Source organism: Ambystoma mexicanum, chromosome 14 (genome assembly GCF_040938575.1).
Source record: "Ambystoma mexicanum isolate Mex_15411 chromosome 14, UKY_AmexF1_1, whole genome shotgun sequence".
Lineage (NCBI taxonomy): Eukaryota > Metazoa > Chordata > Amphibia > Caudata > Ambystomatidae > Ambystoma > Ambystoma mexicanum.
This window is the reverse complement of record NC_090940.1, coordinates 422,966,299-422,986,475: the sequence shown is the minus strand read 5'-3', so window position 1 is coordinate 422,986,475 and position 20,177 is coordinate 422,966,299. Positions and strand designations below refer to the sequence as shown.

At 46.9% G+C, this 20,177-nt stretch overlaps 1 protein-coding gene across 5 annotated transcripts in view; it reads left to right on the top strand.

The window, feature by feature from the left end:
• The window catches only part of DLGAP5 (DLG associated protein 5), an 827,616-nt gene that overhangs the window by 356,406 nt on the left and 451,033 nt on the right, over window positions 1–20,177 (top strand). For all 5 annotated transcript variants that reach the window (XM_069637597.1, XM_069637599.1, XM_069637595.1 and 2 more), the window contains exon 11: window positions 14,880–14,965. In XM_069637597.1, coding sequence (XP_069493698.1) covers window positions 14,880–14,965 — 86 coding nt within the window. The remainder of the gene's footprint in view (window positions 1–14,879; window positions 14,966–20,177) is intronic.

Here is a 20,177-nt window from a genome sequence, read left to right as displayed (position 1 = left end):
TTGGATAACTACTGTTTCCAAGAGTAGTAAAGTGAAATTGACTTTACTTACATGTGTAACTTTCTAGACCCAGCACACACTATCTTACAATAGTGTGCTGGAGGGGTTACTTAAAGGATAGTTCCGGGACTTTTTTTTTTATTGTCCCTACGGGTAGGCCATGTGTTTGTAAGCATAAATCGGTAGATCGTAGGAAACTTTCCTATGGACCTTACCCGACTTTTCGCCCATTATCGCACTCGAAATCAGCCTCCATTTTGTGATAATCCTATCATTTCGCCCCATCGACCTGGCTCACCTGCCTTTGCGGCACTAAATCAAATCCCCCGCCCCTGAAACAGACTTTATCAAAACATTCATATTCCCCGCCTCTATCCGTGACGTGACTGTGCTGCTAGGCAAACGCGCCCAGGCGTCTTCTACGCGACTCCACACAGACCCCGGAAATCAACACAGATCAGCTCACAATACAGCGCACCACAATTCGGAATATGAAACTGTACTTTGAAATCAAACCGCAAGATTGTAAATGTGGTAAAGTACATTTATTTGACATCAAATGTTTAGAGAATATTCAGCGATTTGCATTTTTATTTGCTCATGTTCCAAAAAGTTCGTATTGAGGAACGCGATGGTCCTTTGCTGTACACAGGGTCTTAGAGCATCTCACAATACAGCGCCACAATTCGGAATGTGAAACCGTGGTTTAAAAGCAAACGGCAAGATTGTACATTTGGCAAAGTACATTTATTGGACATCAAATGTTTAGAGAATATTCAGCGATTTGCATTTTTCTTTGCTCTCGATCCAAATTAGTTCGTCTTGAGGGAAGCGATGTTCGTGTGCAGTACACAGGGTGTTGGTTTACGATAAAAATAAGCTCTTCGGTCGCACTGATAATCGCATGGCTGTTCCAACAACGAGGCACTAGGCCACCACAACGGTAGGTATGTTGCATCTAACCGTTAGTACCGCGTAAGGGCATACTTGTACTTGGCGATCGTCCCATAAAATGGTCAGGGTGGTAACGTTGTTCACGCGGAGAAGCAACTGGCGGCTGTAGAAGCCGTCCGCCGGTGTCTGGTACTCGTGACACAGACAGTAGTGAATGATGTACCTAAAAACATAAAAAATGAAATTAGTCTCACCATCAGATCCTTATTAAAATCATAGCGAGGACCGCGCTACTGGGTGTACACAAGTGTTTAAAGGCGTGGCGTGGCGAGGCAGGGAGGGGGGGGAGTGGAGTACAAGGTAAGTAGCATAAAATAATAAATACATAGGGCCAGCTGGTGGCAAGTGCAAGGTAAGTGCAGAACAAGTGCTGGGAAGGGGGGGCTGTAGGATACTGAGACAGTCCCCCAGTGCAGGGGTTGACAGGGAGGCAGTGCAGGTGGAGAGTGGAAGGGCCCAGGACCGAGGTCGCAGACAGTGGACCAGTTGTAGCAGGGGAGAGGGAGAGAGAAAGCAGAAGCAAAGAGGAAGGTTTTGAGGTGCTTCAGTAAAAGCAGATGTTTCTCCTCAAGATAGTGCGCGGTAGAAAACAATATGCCACATAGAACGAACAAGTACAACTGAACCCGTCTTTAAAGCCACTGTATAGTAATGAAATTGCGGTATAAACTCATCAAAAGTTACTTACATTATATTTGCATTTTCCATTGTGTCTGTGTAGGGCAGACCCGAAACACCACTCCTTCTTTGCCGACGTTACTTCTTCTAATGAACGTGGCTCATCGTTTCGTTTCTGAAATTTTATTCATTATCTTTTCTTAGTCTTTCGGGATGGTCCCGGCCTGTCAAGGTCAAATCACAATAGAACCTTATACTGGGTCGTGGGCCGTTCCGCCACCCGAGCAAAACATCAAAGCAGCTGACCTTCACTTTGAGCGAGCACACATTTCTAGTTTGGGCCTGCAACATGAGGAGACTCGAGAGAACAGACAATCAAATTACAATCATTTAAACCGTGATGTGTATTTCTCAATGAGCTCTGCTTTAGGTGGACATGGAACAGAGGCAATGTTGGGTGGCAATGCAGTTGTCCCCTGCATAGGTTCGTTCACCACTCCATGTATGTGCCTATCGAGGACATCTACGATAAGTCTCTCAATAAACTCATATTGCATATCCTCAAACACTGGTTTGATCACCCATTGTTTACTTCTTTTAGTGAAGGCCTTATTGTAGCGAAGCGTCCCTAAAGTTCCGGTCGTCCTACTTTGTTGACGGCCAACATTATGGTTATGTGCCAAGACCGCTAGAAGAGTCCGATTTATCATGCCTTCCATGCCAAAATGCAATCTTTTGGGCCTGTACTTTAGGCACATATTGTGGAACACCTCCAAATCTCCTGTGTGGCAGAATTCCGTGAGTCCCCTCAAATCTCTTGTTATAGTTTTATCAAATACAATCTTTTCAATGGCCTTGTGAGTGGGTGATGAAGGAATCAACCACTTCTTCTTCCGTGCCTCCTCTGTGGACAAATGGCCATGTTCACATTTGTGGAAATGTTCATTTGTCGACCATCGATGTACGTTGCTACAGTGCAACATTACTGACCGCCATTTTTCCAGTAGAATTTCCAACGACCCTTCACGTGTTTTTGAGCTCCACCAAAGATGGTTGCTGATTGACTTGGACCACTGTGAAATACCTTGCATATCTTTTTTTTTTTCCTGCAGCCGACAATTTTTTGATTGTTTTTGCAAGATGCCATACGTCAAATTGGTGATTTATATTTTTGTACTCTTCTCTCATTGTCTTGGCAATTGAAACGTGTCTGTCCGTGGCTATCAGGTCGATCACCAGTCCCCGCGATTGTAGTTCTTGCAATGATGCTACAAAGCCAACTTTCTCCATGGCCACTGAGGATGTACTTTGTGACACCTGCACGACCACCGAACTCACAATTTTCTTACTTTCCATGTCCTGAAAGTGGTAGGTGCAGTACTTGGCTGAAAATCCTGGGCTGTCGCACTGTCCATCACCGGCTAGCCTGAAGCGTTTGCCCGCGAATGTACTTTCCATTGACATTTTTTCCATTCTCCAAGCTTCGCTGATGGCTGGAAATAGATAATCGGTTTGGTATTTGTAGAACTGAGTTTTCGCAATGAAATGGATTCCCACAAACTGAAAGAAATACTGTAACTTTTTAAAACTTGAACCACTAAAAAGTGCGGCCGCTGCACAAAGTAGATTGCCTGCTGGCAGTTGCCCCAGCATGGGTTGTGCAGACCATGCGAACGGATGATATTGTGTACAGGTGGCATGTATTTTAAGGTTAGTGCCTCGAATTGCACGAGTCACATTAATCAATGGCTCCCCACATACTTCCCCACCAACCCAATGCCCACATTTCATCATCATAATAATATCCATCAAACAGCTATCGAATACAATGAATTTGGCCTCTTTCCTTATACTGTCACTCTGCATCCCAGCTGGTTCGGCCTGTAACGTTGAGGACATGTCACTCTCATGAAAGGTACAATCTCTGATATCGTCTTCCGCTATGCTGAGTGATATTGATGGTGTTTCATTGTCGTCCATGTCATTCTCTTCCACTGCAACAACTGTTCCTTGTCCGGAGATGGGAGAAAAAAACAATGTCTTCAACTTTCGCGCGCTCTTATTTTTTGCGGGTGTGGATTCTGTGAATTGATCTCCGACTGCATCCAAACTACCAGGAGGACATTCACTATCAATGGCTGGTGGTGGTATAGCTCTGTTGTCAATCACTTCATATTCTTCCCATTGGCACGATGCATCTCCAGTCTCAAGTCCCTGCCAAAAGGTTTGACAAGCAACATCTCTCGTTCGCTTCACTGTCTGTGTAGATCTAGTTCTTACACCCACTCGCAACTAGAGGACAGATTAGAAAAGGGATGTTCAGTTTAAACACAACTTACAGTATTGAACTATTGACAGTGAAAGACAACATAATATAGTGAACAGGACACTAACCTTCTTTTGCTTTCTTTTCTTTGAAACTTTCTTGCCTCGAACTTCAACATCTGGACGCTGTTGCTCCGACTCGTGTGTGCATGTCTCCACTTCCTCTCGCGCTGCAACGACTATATTTTCATAAGCACATCCATCACTCACTGAGGCTCCATCGACTCCCTGAAACATAGAACTTTCATTAGTATGTATAATAATATTGAAAACACAAAATGTACTTGGGGACCAATACCCATACGTACATCTCAATAGCAAAACACGAATGAACGCATTGTGTAGAACATTCAAACGACAATAGTTCACGCAGTGTTGATCTAGTTAGATTGAACTGTCAAGATCCATACCTCGGGCTCCGCATAGACTTCCATTGATGATCTTATTGAAGATGACGCTTCAACTCCCTGAAACACAGTAATTGCATTAGTATGGTTTTCTATTTTGTTTAAAAGAACATAAACTTTCTGCAGGCGTCAACGGCTCATCTAAATAGACCTGCACAAATGATCAGTTGTCTAAAATAAATAATGGATATCTAAATATGATTCGATTTGCTCCATCGTTGGAAGTGTCACCACCCAGAGATCTGCATCAACTACTAGGGGTGATGTTCTTGTTGAAGAAGCTCCGTCAGCTCCCTGAAACATAGTACTTGCGTTAATAAAGAAGGAAGTATAGCGGATGTAATCACGTCATTTGATCTCGCATGATTGATCTGTCAGTATCCATACCTCGAAATGCATAAGAACATCAAGGGACGCTGTAACTGCGGTGCACACTTCTGCAAGCTGTTGCGCCGACCCGTAACTGCATGCTCCCCCTTCTTCTTGGACTAATGCTCCATCGACTCCCTGAAACATAGGACTTTCATTAGTAATGAACACAATATTGAAAAAAGAAGACACATAGGAGGGCGACGACAGAAGGACATACCAATGGCTAAAAACGAAAGAAACATTGTGTGTAACAATCACGCTACAAGAATGCAAGATCTGATGATCTCCATCGATGGAACTGTCCGGAAACGTACCTCGAGCATCTGAGTGACATCTACGGTTGTCGTCAATGCGTTGGACTCCTCAGCATCTCCCTGAAAGACAGTACTTGCATTATTTTGGATAACAATAATTATAACTGAAAACAAAGACTAGAGGACGAGTGATTTACATGCCTAAAACAAGTCAGTGTCAGAATAGCTAAGTAAGATTACCCGATAGGCGCTTGAAGTGGCTGATGACTGCAATAACGACACGGATGGAGAATCTTCCGCCTTCATATTGAGTGGATACATAAATGGGGAAATTATTGTTAGCTAATGCTACACACTACCGCAAGGCCGAGAGATAAATACGTAAACTTGACTCACCAGTGGAGGGATGTGGACGAATAGAGTGAGAATAGCGGTTGAGAGCAATTTTCGCCTCGCTCGCGGTGTTTTCTTCTTTATTAGCAATGATGTGGAGTACATGTCTGGGCTAAAGTGCCTGCTGCAGATGCGGTATCGATCACCCCTCTTGTCCGCAAAGACTTCTAGGACTCTACTTTCTAGCTCAGAGGCTGGATATCCGCAATATCGGACCCATTCTCTTATCTGATCTATTGTCTTAGGGAAAACATGCATTATAGTACCTTCAGATTTGTTATGGGTCTTCGAAGGGCAACCGCCAATGGAACAGGCAGGCATTATGGAAAGTTCTGAAAAGTAAAGATCAACAATTCTCTATGAATACCAATGTGTTAAAACATTAAATGACACATAAAAGGTTCAATGCAAGGTCCGTTTTGGTTCTTGGAACTATACACGTTATTCACATGCGGATAAGTATTTCAATAACTTTCAAAAAATAGAAAAAGTAATTTGACTAAACTCAGAACATGTGACTAGTTCCTTGCATGTACTGTCGTGAACGAAAAGAAAACATGGATGCAATTTGATGACTACTAGCAAATAGATATAAATTAAAAAATTGGACGCAAAATGATTATGGTACATGGACTTACCTTGACGAACAAACAGTTAGATGCAGGGATCAGAGTAGTTTCTTGTCGTAGAACAGGGAGCAGTTCACAGGTTGCAAACTGACGAGTTTGCTCAAAGTGGTCACGGAAGTTCACAGAGACGAAGAGCAGATAACCAGCACCTTCACGGGTTGACTAGCAAAGCGCAAAGAAGTTCTCATTAGAAATATGAAGTGGGTTATAAAGAATTCGAAACAGGGGTGTGTTTGTGAATGAATGACGTGTATATGTCGTGGCATTATGCGGATTGCAGGGGGGCGTCCAGCGTGAGGGGGGATGCTTGGCAGGAGACACGGGGTCTGGAGGTAGACATGGGAACAACAACCCATGCTCTATAGACCACTTTGAAGTGTACATGGTCTTTGGCACCTCTTGGCCTTTATCGCTCCCTGACAGCTCCACTTGCCAGCAGCGCAAGTACCCTGGTGCGAACTACCTTTGATAGGGCGGGGGGGTGGATTGGGGCGGTGGTCGTGCAGACAAGACCCGTTTGCCACAGGGCCTCACCAAGGAGAGGCCATCTAACTGAATGTAAGAGGATGGCTGCAGGATCTACTACATGGAAGGCAGGGGGGTGAGTTTATAAATACCTCACCCTCCCAGGAGAATATATGGGGGTCATCTCTGTACCCGGTGCCCAAAAAGAGGATTTATTATGATCAACCATATTTATTATTTACCTATAACCATGTTTTGTATCAATAAAATCCAACAGCTTTTTATTGCCAACGCTTGATGCCAACCCACAAAATAATATATGTATGACTGCTGCATATATGGGTTCAACGGTTATGTGGATTGAAGGTGTGCGGCCAGCGTGAGGGAGGATGCTGGCCGGAGACATGTGGTGTGACAAGACAAGGCACTGGAAGGCTATTCAACGGAGACACACTAGATTCATTTAAAAAATCAAAACAACCATTGTTAAAATATATGTTGGGCTTTATTTTAGATTTTAATTAAACATAAATAATAAACATTACACATTGTAAAGTTGAGGTTGCAGCACATCGAGGGAAAATCCGCGGTATTGTCCACTGTCACTGGGGAAATGTTGTCTAATGGCAAGTACCGCACAGGCAGGTATTACTCTCCGAACGCGGTGTCCGAGCCTCCCGTGAAGCCACCAAGTGAAGCAACGATAGGCCACCAGCCTGTACCACCTGTGAAAAAAAAAAGATGCAAACTGTATTAAACTGACAAAACTTTCTTATCAATGTCGATTCAGGTAACACATGTCATTTTTCTTAGAAAAAAATTATATCTAGAAAATGCACTATATGGAACCAATTTACATGCGTTCGAATGATATGTAAATGTAATTTTATATGTGGGAGACGACCATGAAATAGTAGTGGCATCACTGACATCACAAACAGAGTATACTTACTCGTTACTCGGATTACGCGGACGAACAGTGCCACGAAGTTCGTGCATAAGCACCATCATCATCCTCAACACGGTCCGTGAGAGGCAGGCTTCCCTGAACTCTGGCAGCTCGGTGATGCATTGCGGACTTTGCTCGCCTTCCTGCAGACTTTGCTCGCTTTCCGAAATGTAGGCCAAGCACCCGGAATTTTCACGGCAGCAGCAGTTCTCCTCCTCAGTTGGCATTAGCTCGCACCGATTGCACGTGCACCAGGTGGAGACGCCGTCCATGCGACATGGTCCAGGCTCTTCATCCGTTGACTGGTCCTCCCAACTGCCGTCCGAATCCCCATCGTTTTCGCGTGCTTGCCTTTCCAGTAGTTCCTCCTCGGTGTACTCGGGCTCGTACATATACGGCATTATTGTGGCCATTGTGCGGTAAAGATAGTAAAATGATTTACAGAGATGGTACAGGTGTTCACACGGGCTACAAGCGGCGAAGGTAGCTGACCAGAGCACTGAAACGAGTCACAGAATACTCAAAGTAACACAGAGAGAGGAATGGAATCGAAAATCTGCTGCTGTGTGTTGTGAAACGGTCTGTTTATACTTATTGGGGAAAGAGGCGTCCTGCCATTTCCATGGCAACACGTCAATAGCTGAGGCTCAGCGATTGTTGACACGAGACGTGCTTGAAATGGGCAGTACGCGTCTGCTGATGTCAGGCTCAGGGGCGGGGGATTTGATTTAGTGCCGCAAAGGCAGGTGAGCCAGGTCGATGGGGCGAAATGATAGGATTATCACAAAATGGAGGCTGATTTCGAGTGCGATAATGGGCGAAAAGTCGGGTAAGGTCCATAGGAAAGTTTCCTACGATCTACCGATTTATGCTTACAAACACATGGCCGACCCGTAGGGACAATAAAAAAAAAGTCCCGGAACTATCCTTTAATATCCCCTTTGTCTATCTTCTCATGTAACATTTTTTTTACCCTTTCTGCAATTAATGGGTGGTGGCAGTGGTTTACTTTTTCCTACCATTGTTTTTACTGCGGGCCTCGGTCGCAGCTGCAGTATAGCACCAATGGGTGTGTATTTTGTTAAAACGGCCCTGGTCTTTTTTCACCATTTCTTGTTGGAAAGATCCACCTTGAGATGTACTCTGCGCACCAAACCAGGTTTGGTCCCTTTGTTAGTTTTGTCTTTGGCAGGATTCACTGGTGGAGCATGCCTCTGGCTTCAGCGTGTCTGGCAGGAAGCGAGGGAGGTGCCGAAACTTTTTGCTTCGTCTCCTTGGTTACAGGAATGCATCCAAAAATGATTTGCTGACTGTCCTGGGAGGACAGCCACCCTGCTGTGAACTACAGCTAGGCTGCAAATGCATAAGAGTTCTTTTGAAAGGAAAGCAGAGACGACCACTGGATGAAGGAATGTGAAGAACTTGGAAGAGAAGCTTGCTGCCACTCCTGGACCGTTGGTTTGCCCTGTGAAGCCCTGCTGCAGTGCTGAAGCTCCGAACTCGACTAGAGAAGCCCTGCAAAGGACGACTTCTCCCCTTGGGTTGGTGGGACCAATCGACACCAGGTCTAACTTGACTGAAACCCCTCTCTGCTGGCTGTACTTCCATTGCTGATGCATGAACTGAGTGCCAGGGAACAGGAACACCAGAATCGAGTTCATTGTTTTAAGCTGGACCCGAACTCCAGGAAGATCCTCTGGACTCCCTCGAAGCAGGGCTGACCAAGCCTGAGCCACCTCAAGAGTGCTGAACCGCAGAAGCAAGTAGTCCACAAGGTGTCCAAGCACCTCAGTGGTGCTATTTGTTGGAAGCTGAAACTAAGTGCAGCTGATCTGAACTTTGCCCATTGCTGCCGCCGACCTTCGAATCATAGTGCAGGAGTACCCAGATGTCCTCCCTCTTGTCCCCACGACTGAGGCCCAGGAACAGTATCTACAGGACCTATAACTGTATCAGAAGCCAGCTGGAAGCATTTCTTCAGACCCAGGATACTGTGAACTAAGGGGTACTTGCCTCTTGTCGGTGTCGCTTGCTAGCTCTGAGGCTTGCATTGGCTGCCCTTTGCAGAGTTGCTTGCAGCTTTGCCCTCCACAAGACTCCCCAGCTTGTGGCCCAACAGTGATTTCTTTTTCAGCAAAACTCTAACATTGTGGAAGACTTTTTACTTACCTTCAAGAAGTGCCTCAGCTCCCCTAGATTTTGCTCAAGTGACATTGGCTGTCCTGTCTCCCTGTAGACTCTTCTAACCTCTGACTTTGTGTTTCAACTATCCCTCCAAAAAGTCATACATACCTTACTTGTATAGCTGGGAAAGAGTTAATCTCCATTGCATTGAGGGTTCAAAAGTGCTTACCGGTTTGAGAAACTTGTTAACCATTGTTTCCTTCCCTAACCTTTTCCTTTTTGCCACAATTTCAGTATTACCATGTAAATGTGATAAGTGGTATATTCATGTCCAGTGTCCTAGCAATTGAAGTCAACTCGGGGTTTAGGAAATTGTGTGCCAACCCAAAATGGTATCTACTTACTTTAATGAACTGAAATAATGTATTTTGAAGTGTTTTTAGTGTTGCCAATTAATCACTTTAAAGAAGGCTTATTTTAAAACTGACTTAAATGATTAAATAATTTATTCAAGGAACCTTGAGTGTAAGTGCTATTTGAATACTTGTCACTGTGAAACTGTTACAACCCTACAGCTCACATTGACCCCTCTTGAGATGAGCCTGACTGCTCAGTCACTCTACCAACGTGTAGACTTGTACCAAATGTTAGGTTACCTATTGCCAAGAGGACAAGGCTGGTGTAATCTCCCACAGGGTTACTTCATACAATCTTGCTTAACTCCTCGTTCTATATTCCCTTTTGCCCTCTGCTCCCTCTTCCCACTTTAGACTCCTGGTTCCTTGTCGCCCCCCCCCCCCCCCCCCCCCCCGTGATCTGTTTCACTTTTGATATATAGTATAATTGTCAAAAAGGCCAAGGATCCTTCCCTATTATCCCGATTGGTGGTAATAAAGCTTTAACATAGACCCATATGAGGGGTATATGGTGCTACTGTGCTGGTAGCCATAAGGACTGACCGTACCTCCAAAGCAAATGAGTGCAGTCAGGGGGTTGAGGTTGAAAAGGCCTAGTCTTACCCCGTCCCCCATGTATCTCATACAATCTGTCTGCAGATCTTCTGACTGTCCCATTGAAAGTTTGGGGAGCTAGGAGCTGAAAGAAGGCTAGTATCCAGGGCTGGCTGACAATGTGGGGGGTAGATTTCAACGTGTTTAGGGCCCTCCCTGCCTTACAGCTGCTAAACAAAATCTGAGGCTCCTGTGGTGCATACGTTATAATAAAGTCAAGACTTCAGCAATCTGGTCAATGCCTGCAGATTATCACGAGACAGGCCGCCAACAGCTATTCACGGAAGTGGAAGGGAACTGGCGCTGCAGGGACTCGGCGTGAAGATAGAGTTAAGTAGGGTTTGTTTGTTTGTGTGTGGGTTGTGTTGTGGGTGGGGGTGTGAGTATGTAGGAGTTTTTAACGTGTGTTCTCATGGGAAATGTACAACATTTTTGTGGTTTGCACATTTCTCATGCAAACTTTCCGGTGGCTGGAAAATGAGCCGCGGTCGGATCACGTAGATCCTTAATAAACACTTCCCGCACCTTTAACTTCCTTTATTCTCCTGCTTTCCCTTCTCTGCCTCCACCATCCTCTGCCACCTCTTCCACATCCTCTATTGCTTCGCTTGCTGCCCTGTTGCCTCTCTTCTGCCACCTCTCTGGCATCCTCCTCGGCTACCTTGCCATGCCATCTCCTCCTTCCTCCTCTGCCCAGCCTCTGGCTCTTTCTGCACTTCCTCAGGGCATACTCGAGACCTGTGCCCCACCAAAGAAGTCTTTCAAAGGTGGCAACCTGCTCCAGTGGCACTCCATTCTCGCTCAGCTGTCAAACACTCCTCTGACATATGCCGTCTCCTTGAAGTTCATCTGGATGTTCTTGGTCTGACTGTGACATGGTTTGCGACTAGATCTCAAGAGTTTCAACACTCTCCTCCCTGATAACAAGATCCTCTGTGTCCAGAACCAACCGTTACAATGGGGGTATAGCCTTGATCTTCCCGGAGTGGGTCCCTGCCTCTTGCATTCCTATGCAGGACAACTCATCCTTTGAATGCCTGATCTGCAGGCTCTCTCTCTCCCGACCTCACAATGTCGCCACGATCTAACAACTGCCTGGTCAGGTAACCGCCTTCCTCTCTGAATGGGTCGGACCTCGCCTCCTCTGTTCTTGCCTCTACCTCTTGACTTCTCCTTCCCAGTGACCTCAACATCCACCTAGATGTTTCCTGTCCTTCTGGACTCTTTCGCAACCTCTGACACTCTCTACCCCAACTCACTCTGCAGGGCAAATGTTGGATGTTCTGATCTCTGACCGCCCCCTCTCTAACCACTCCTCTCTCCTGGAGTGATCACTTTCTCCTTTCCTCCCATCTCTACCCTGCAGGCCAAGCCTATTACAGCTTTGCCACCCACCTTCTCTATCATCCGAACCATGAAGCGTATCTGTTGAGTCTTTCACCACCACTTTCTCTTACTTCTGCACCTCTGGCTGACTCGCACCCTGACACAGCCCTTCTCTGACACTCTTGATGTACTTGCCCCTGTCATGAGGATCCGACTGAAGCCCAAATCCAAGTGCAAGTCTTGGTACGACTCAGACCTAGTCACCCTTAAACGCAAATGTAGGGTGGCTGAGAGGAAGTGGGGGGCAACAGGTACACCCTCCTGACAAACTGGGCTGCTGCCTTCTCCAATGGCCATGTAGACTCTCTACTTGCTAAGAAGAGCGCGCCCATCCAAGGTTGCGGCTTCTAATAACTCGGCCATACTCTAAAATATGTAATGAGCTGCCAATCCTGCTGCAGTTTCTAATTCTCCTGTCCCCTCACAGGCCCGCTGCACGGCCCTGGCTTCTCATTTGATCACCAAAACCCAGGACATCCTGTTCACCCTCTCCTCCTTTCCTTGCCCTCCTGCAGCTGCCTCTCCTCCTTTCGGCTGTTCACCCCTGACAATGTTTCTAGACAAGTTTGATCTATGAAAGTCTAAACGGGTTCTTACCTGTTCTTCAAAAACTATCCAGGACCACGTTTACACTCTTGCTCCAGCCTTGGCCGATTTCTGCATCACTCTTTTGCCACTGGAACTTCCCCTCCCCTCTGAAGCACTTCCTTGTGCACCCCCTTAAACCTTATGCTGATCCCTCCTGTCCAGCCAACTATCACTCAACCTCCATTACTCCTTTCCTAGGCAAAATACTGGGAAAGCTGGCCAGATCCCAGCTTAAACTTCACACTGACTCTGTTGGTTGTTTCCATGACCACCAGTCTGGCTTTAGAGCAGCCAGAAGCACGGAAACTGCTCTTCTGAACATCCATGAAGACCTCTCAAACCTTGATTTCTAACCTTCCTTCTGTCCTAATTTTCCTCGAACTTTCGATACGGTCAACCATCCTGCTCAACTGGCTCAGTGATAACCTAGGTATCGCTGATCAGTCGATGGCCTGGCTGACCACCTTCCTCACTGAGCGACCATCCCAGGTCCAACTGGGGTCCTTGCTCTACACTCTCCCTGTGTTTTCCCAGGGGTCTAATCTTTCGCCCTGGCTGTTCAACCAATACTTAGCACCTCATGCCCACCGCATAGCCACCCTCTGTTCCAACTTCCAGTGTTATGCGGATGTCACTCTGCTCTCCTTCAGGCTCCCCTCAGCCACTGCTATGCTTTTTCTCATTCCCGGCTGTATTTCTGCAATTCAGTAATGTGCTGGCAATGACCTCTCTTAATGCTAGTAAGACTGAGATCCTCTTCATTGGAACACCAGCTCCCTCCTTTCCTCTCACTATGGCTGCCCACCCTGGGCCCTCTTCCTCCTACATGTGAGGCTAAGAACCCCAGGGTCCTCTTCGACTCCTCTCCTTTTTGCCTCTCATCTCTAAGTCAAACTACCAGCTCTACCTCCTCAGAGGTATTCTTCCCTTCCTCACTTTTCTCCAGAAGCTCACTGTTTCCCCAGCTCTGGTTCTCTAGTTGGACTACTTCAACAGCCTCTTTCTAAATCTTCCTGCCTCCACTCTCCTCTACAACTGATCCAGAACAGGACTGCGAGACTTGGCCTTGGCCTCAAGGCCAGGGATTGTATCTCCAGCTCTGAAATCTCCTTCACTGGCTTCCAGTGGCAGCAAGGATCAAGTTCAAGACCCTTAGCATTGTCCACCAGGCTCTCTGGGGCCTGGGATACACTACCTCCAACTCTCTTCCTAAATATCTGCCTTCTTGAGCGCTCTGCTCCTCAAACTCTGAGGGCCAGTCTCTTTTCTATGCAGAGAGTTGGGGGCAGATCTTTCTTCGGCTGGGGCCTCCCTCTGGAACTGCCTCCCTGCATCTCAAACTTGAGCAGAACCATGTCCGGTTCTGGAAGCAACTCAAGACCTTTCTCTTTGCTTCTGCCTTTTCGCCTCCCCTCCCTTGCTGATCACTTTCCTGTTGCATGCACTGGTCACCTGGTCAACCTCTGAACCCAGGCCCATGTCCCTGCCTGTCCAGCTGCAACCCTGCACTTCCTCTTGGCTCCCCTGCACTTGTGGTCTGCATCTGTAACCCTGAAGTCCCCTCTCTTGCATTTATTGCCACCTGTTGGCTGCATTCTTGTTTTTCTCCTTTGTCCCGCACCTCTGTATCCTCCACCTAGCCCCCGGCACTACTGCCCTCCCCTTGAGCCATCTGTATGACACAAGGCCTAGTAAGATCGTTGTTTGCCCTGTTTCCCCTTCCTTTTCTTGCCATACCTAGAAACAGTTGTGTACAGGCTCTTTATAAATGCCATATCATATATGGGGGTAGATGCCTGCAGGAAAGCTTCCATAGATGTTCCTGCAGGGAGGGTTATGCTGCTTCTGGACAGGTCCCAGCTGTTGACATTTGCGTTAATCGCCCCAGTCTTGGGCAACTATCAGAAGCAGAATGTGAGTAAACTCTTCCTCCAGTCAGAAATGTGTATCCTGTCTCGCATCTGTCAGTTGCCATATAATTTTGGCTGATCCATTTACTGCAGTGCATGCATTAGTATCTAAGTGAGTAATTGATTTTAGTATTGTCCTTTTGCTTGTTTCTTACTTTACCATTTGTAAAAGGTCAAAGGACTGGACTGTGAGATTAAGTGATTTACCCAGATTGCCCAGTACGGCTTGGACTGGAATGCTTAGACCTAAAATATATATATTTTAATTGCAAGGCCTAGTCTCTTTGTGCTTGTAACACCTTTTTACTCAATGGCATGCTTTTTTCTCCTTTCATTAAATAATTACAAATTATATAAATTAAGCCTCCCTGACTTCCATTAATTGTTTAGTTGTCCCACAGCAGGTGGTTCATAGATTTTATGCTTTACATTGTGTTTTATAGAACCTTTTAGGTTGCAGCAGTCTGACTTATATATATTTTTTTGCTTCAACAGAGCTGTTCTTCGAACTGAGATTGAAAGGCTGACGTTGCTGTGTGTTCAGTGGGATCAAAAGACTGATGTGGACATTCCAGAGGACTGTAAGCATCAAATGTTCACTTGGTTATGTAGCAGGAAAATCCCTTTGCACATTCTGAATAATGAATGAGGTAGAATTGGTAAATGTCTTGACTAGCGGCAAGCAAAGCGAATCCAATGCATGGACAAGCTTACAAGAACAAATCCAACCCGAACATGTCCCTTCCACGTGTCACTGGTTCTTAAACACTTTTGGATATTGAAGGCATGCCCCTAAATGCTCACACCAGGAAAGATTCAACCTGCTAGGGAAAAAAGGCCCAAGACCCTCTTGCAAAGGTAACATATATTTACTTATTCAAAAATATGAATGCATCAGCAAAGAACTCTGCTGCCATGGAACGTTCTGCCAAAAGATTTACAAGCGGAATCTCATAAGACAGTGTCATGGGTGACATTGTATACATGGAAAACCAGCGTAGCTGGTTTGTTCAACCCTATCCATGGTCCACCTGCTCCATAGGTGATACCGAGCCATTGGTCCCAGTCCGTCCATCTTCCATCACGTGTTTTGCTGAGCTCGTCTCCAAGGAACCATGGCCGAGGAAGCAATTAGCTACATTTGTGTACAATGCTACTTTATCATTATACAGTGCACTTAGCAAGCTCAGGACTGGTACAGAGGGAGTCTTGAGATGAAACCAACCCACACATACTTCACTCATTCCTGATCCCATCATCCGCTCCCAAGGCTTGCTTTTTGTACTATGCTTTATCCCTGGCTGTACCTCACACTACAAACCATGTAATTTATAAAAATAAAAGTAGGACGACCATACTCATATCTTTATGGTTCATTGGTTTTGGTCTGTAGTCTGGGGTCAACTGGTATATTGGAGTTAAGGCGTCTTGGGACTAGGGCAGTTGTGGAGGCTATAACCCGTAGTTAGTGGGGCCCATTCTTTTTAGAAAAAACATATTGGCAACAATCTTAAAACAAATAAGAATTTGATATATTTTATTTATATCACGCTCATACACAAGTGTTTAAGAGCGCGACCAGGCGAAAGGGAGGGGAACAAGGGAGAACAAAAAAGAAAAACAATGTTACTAGGCCCAGTGACATTAAGCAAGTACATGGAAAAGGGGGGAAAGTGCTTGGAAAGGGGGAGTGGAAAGTACAGAACAGAGGAGAGAACAGAATACTAAATAAAATAAGGCGATAAACCATGGTAGTGCAGCCACCAAGTGGTAGGTGATAGTTTAGTCAGATAAGGTATGTCTAATAAGTGCAGAAGAAAGTGGGAGGGTTGAACTGTATGGGTACACATGCAGAACCCCAGTGCAGGGATGGCCTGGCGCAGTGCATGAGGGGGGCAGGGTGAGCAGGTACCTAGGACTGAATGACAGAGGGTGGCCAGGTCCACCATGCCAAGAGAAAATGGATCAACAGAGGAGAAAGGGGGCAAAGGCAGATGCAAAGGAGCAAGGTTTTGAGGTGCTTCTGGAACCAGAGATGGTGCTCAAGTTTCAAAGTGGCCGGGAGGCTGTTCCAAAGGGAGGTCTCAGCCGAAGACTGAGATCTACCACCAGCTTGTGTCTTTGCAAAATGGCTAACCCTCATGAGTTAGAAGTAGAGGGGCGAAGGGCTTGAGAGGGGAGGTACTTACGGAGGGATAGTTGAAGGTATTTTGGACAAAGGCCCCAGAAAGCCTTTTGGACAATGCAGAGGGTTTTATATTCACTGGGAGCCAATGAAGGGATTTCGGGGTTGGAGAGATTCGATCCCAGGGCTTGAGGCCAAGGACCAGTATTGCAGTCCTGTTCTGAATTGGTTGTAAAGGCCGGAGAGTGGAGGCAGGTGGATTTAGAAAGAGGCTGTTATAGTAATCCATCCTAGAGAGAACATAGCTTGGGGAGACAGTGAGCTTTTGAGGAGAGGGAGGGATTTGAGCAGAACATGGAAATGCAGTAGGCGAGAGTTGCCAGGTATTGGATGAAAAGCCAGGTTCAGAGGTTAGACCCCTGGGGCTCACCACAGGTAGAGAGGGAGACAGAAGATAGGAAGGACCCTGGTTTTACCTGCCAGGGTCGATCAGAAAGGAAAGGGGTCAGCCAGATCAGTGATACCCAGGTTGTTACGGAGACGATTGAGCCGGGTGGTATGGTTGACAGTGTTGAACGCTGAGGAGAGATCAAGTAGGATAAGGACCGAGGGAATGTTAGAATCCAGGTTGGAGAGCAGTTCTTCACGGATGTTCAGGAGAGCAGTTTCCGTGCTTTGGCAGCTCTGAAGCCAGATTGTTGGTCATGGAGGGAGCCAACAGAGTCGGAATGAAGATTAAGCTGAGATCGCCAGCTTTTGCAGGAGCTTACCCAAAAAGGGAGTAATGGAAATTGGGCATAATGGAAATTCTGTCAAAGTTGGTGACGTGGGCCTCATCCGCTCTTGGGCTTATCCAGATTTCGCTTTCAGGCTTGTGTTCTGTGTTCAACACACTAAATACTGCATGGCCGTGCCAGCCCTTTGCTTTGACTATGGCTACTGGTATCTGCAAAATGGCGTTCGTTTATTTCTGATGCTTGGAATCGCATGCTGTGCACATGGTCCGACATCCAGTAGTAACCGCAGAGTATTGCATCTTGTTTTTCGGGGACCGAAAGAGGACGTCGGCATAGGAGTGTCTGTAACACTATCCCTATCGTGCCGTGTAGTGTACCCAAAATCCCTCACGCGCTGAGGTCCCTCAGATTGTTTTTTCCTCCCAGAAAACTGGTTGCCCTTTAGCAGAGCTCTTAACTATAGACCTTGTTTATCTCACCGAATTGTCGGTTATTTCCTGTTAAGTCACTTCAAGAACGTCTTTGAAGTCTCTGGGGGATTCGTCTATGGCTGTGGATTTCGGCGCCTAAGATCTGGCGGCCGGATTTTCCATGTGGTCGGGCCTTCTGGCCGACCTATACAGCAGGGAGAGAGGGGTCGGGGTGGCCATATTGTCGCTATGTCTTTACTCCTTTCCCCTCTTTTCCCTTTTGGTCTGGTCATCCTTACCTTTAGCTATGGAAAGGACTCCTTTTATATTCTGCCCGAAGTGTAGGGTTAGATATCCTTGGAAGGACGAACACAGCACGTGTAACGCCTTTCTCCCCCTAGAGCACAACGAGAAGCGGTGTGCAGCCTTCAAACTCCTTCAGCCTAAAACCCTTAAGGAGTGCCGTGTAAAGCGGTGGGCCGCGTATGGTATATCACGGGTGGAACCCCCCACTGCCACACCTGCAGAGAGTGACGGGGGTACTTCGGATGACCAAACGTCCATTGCGAATGTTATAGACCTTGAGGCAGACGCTTCTAGTTCCGCCACGTTCGTCCCCGTTCTTTTAAGGCCTGACTCTGGTCTCCCTATAGGAACAACAGTGTTCCTGTAGGGAGACCAGAACACCCAGCGACAGGGGTGAACAAGCGCATCGCACTAAGCACACAACCCCCATACCGGTTTCAACATCTTCGTCGAAAAAGGTGAAGGCCTTCCCCGCATCCGCAGCAGCGTCTTGCGACTGGACAGTCCAAATCAAACAAGGGCGCTACTCCAAAAACTGCACATGTTGAAGCGCCGAAATCCAACGGTCACAAAGGCCCGAAAACTGCGGCTAGGCCTCTACCCAAAAAACCGACCGCTAGGCCCTCTAGCGCTGCAGAAGGTAGTTTACCTGCCGGTAAACCATCGGAGCCTTTGTTTCACGCCAATTCGGCGACTATCGAAAGTAGCATCGGAAGAATTACAGCGGCGGTGGGTCTTACCCCAGTTCCGCCCAAAGTTATGGGACAAGCCGCAGAAAAAGTTTCAGATGCGGATTGGGATCCCGATTCTTACGACGCTTACGAAGATAGCCAGGAGCCCCTCTCCGACACCCTAAAGGACTCTCTTCGATGCCGTAGGGCAGAAAACGTCGCTTCTCCACCCGCAGGCCCGTTTGGGTCCTTTAAATGGACTAGAGAGAAGTTCGAAGGGTGTATGGATCGGCTGGGGAGGATTATTGGGTTTTCTGACCATGCTCTGCCGAAAAGGGCTCGAATGGACCCTAATCTCCAAATTGAAGATCAGTCTCACGCCTTCCAGCAGGAAGACGTTGTCCACATGGACACATATAGGGACATTTATAATGAGGAAGAGGAAGCTTCATTTCTTCAAAGTTATGATGAACAGGATACTGCGGACAACTGGGAGGAAATCCAGCAAGAAGGTCAGGACCCATGGACACAGCAAGATCAGGACTCTGTGTTGTGCCTGGATTCCCGTCCGTCCACCCCGGCTCGCCAGGCCTCTCCTGTGGATGATCAAATGGCATTCAACTCCATGTTGAAAAAAGCAGCTGAATACTTCAAAATTTCCAGTCCAGAGGCGGAGCCTGAGCATGATTTTGTCGAGGATATCCTTAAGGAGAAACCTCCATCTAGCCAGGCCATGCCACTCCTCAACTCTGAAGAGAAGGGTGGCTCCCTCATTGGTATCACCAGGTCAAACCCGGGCAGTGAACCCAAGAGTCGAAAAATTATTTTGCCCTTTCCCTTCCGACTCTCTATACATCAGAGGGCACGCCATCCCAGATTCATTGGTAGTGACTGCCACTTGGAAAAGGGCAGGGGTACCCCTTGCCACAGGTAATCGCTGCCAGACAAGGAATCTAAGCGACTGTATGCCCTTGGCAAACGTGTCGCGTCAGCAGCTTCATACACTACGCGGATTGCTAATACTACTACACTATTAAGCGCTATTGGCAAGCTATGCTGACGCCTAATGGAATGGAACTTGCTCCAGGAAGGCCTCCAAGAGGTTCCTGAACCCGCAGAATCAAAGCTTCGAGTGGATTGTGTCCTCCAACGTATTCCTCATCTTAGATGTATTCCATCCAGCTTTGCTGCTCTTGGGAATTTTTTTTGGCAGAGGACGCCGTGCATCGACGTCGTCGAGTCGATGGTCCCTCGAAGGCCTCCGTCGAGGGTGAAGTCATTGGGTGTATAAGTAGCACGTGTGGTGCCCGTTGACCTCAGTTCCGTTTTTTCCACAGTATACGTTGCTTCGGACATTCGGCGTGCCTTGAGTTCTGTGAGAAGATAGATAATAACGAAATATGTCCTCGTCATCGACGCCGACCACAACCCCGAAATCGGGATTCAAAAAGTGCAAATCGTGCGGGTCAAAAATGTCGATCACGGACCCGCATCGAGAGTGTTTGTGGTGCCTCGGTGAAGGCCACGACCTGGAGGCCTGTACG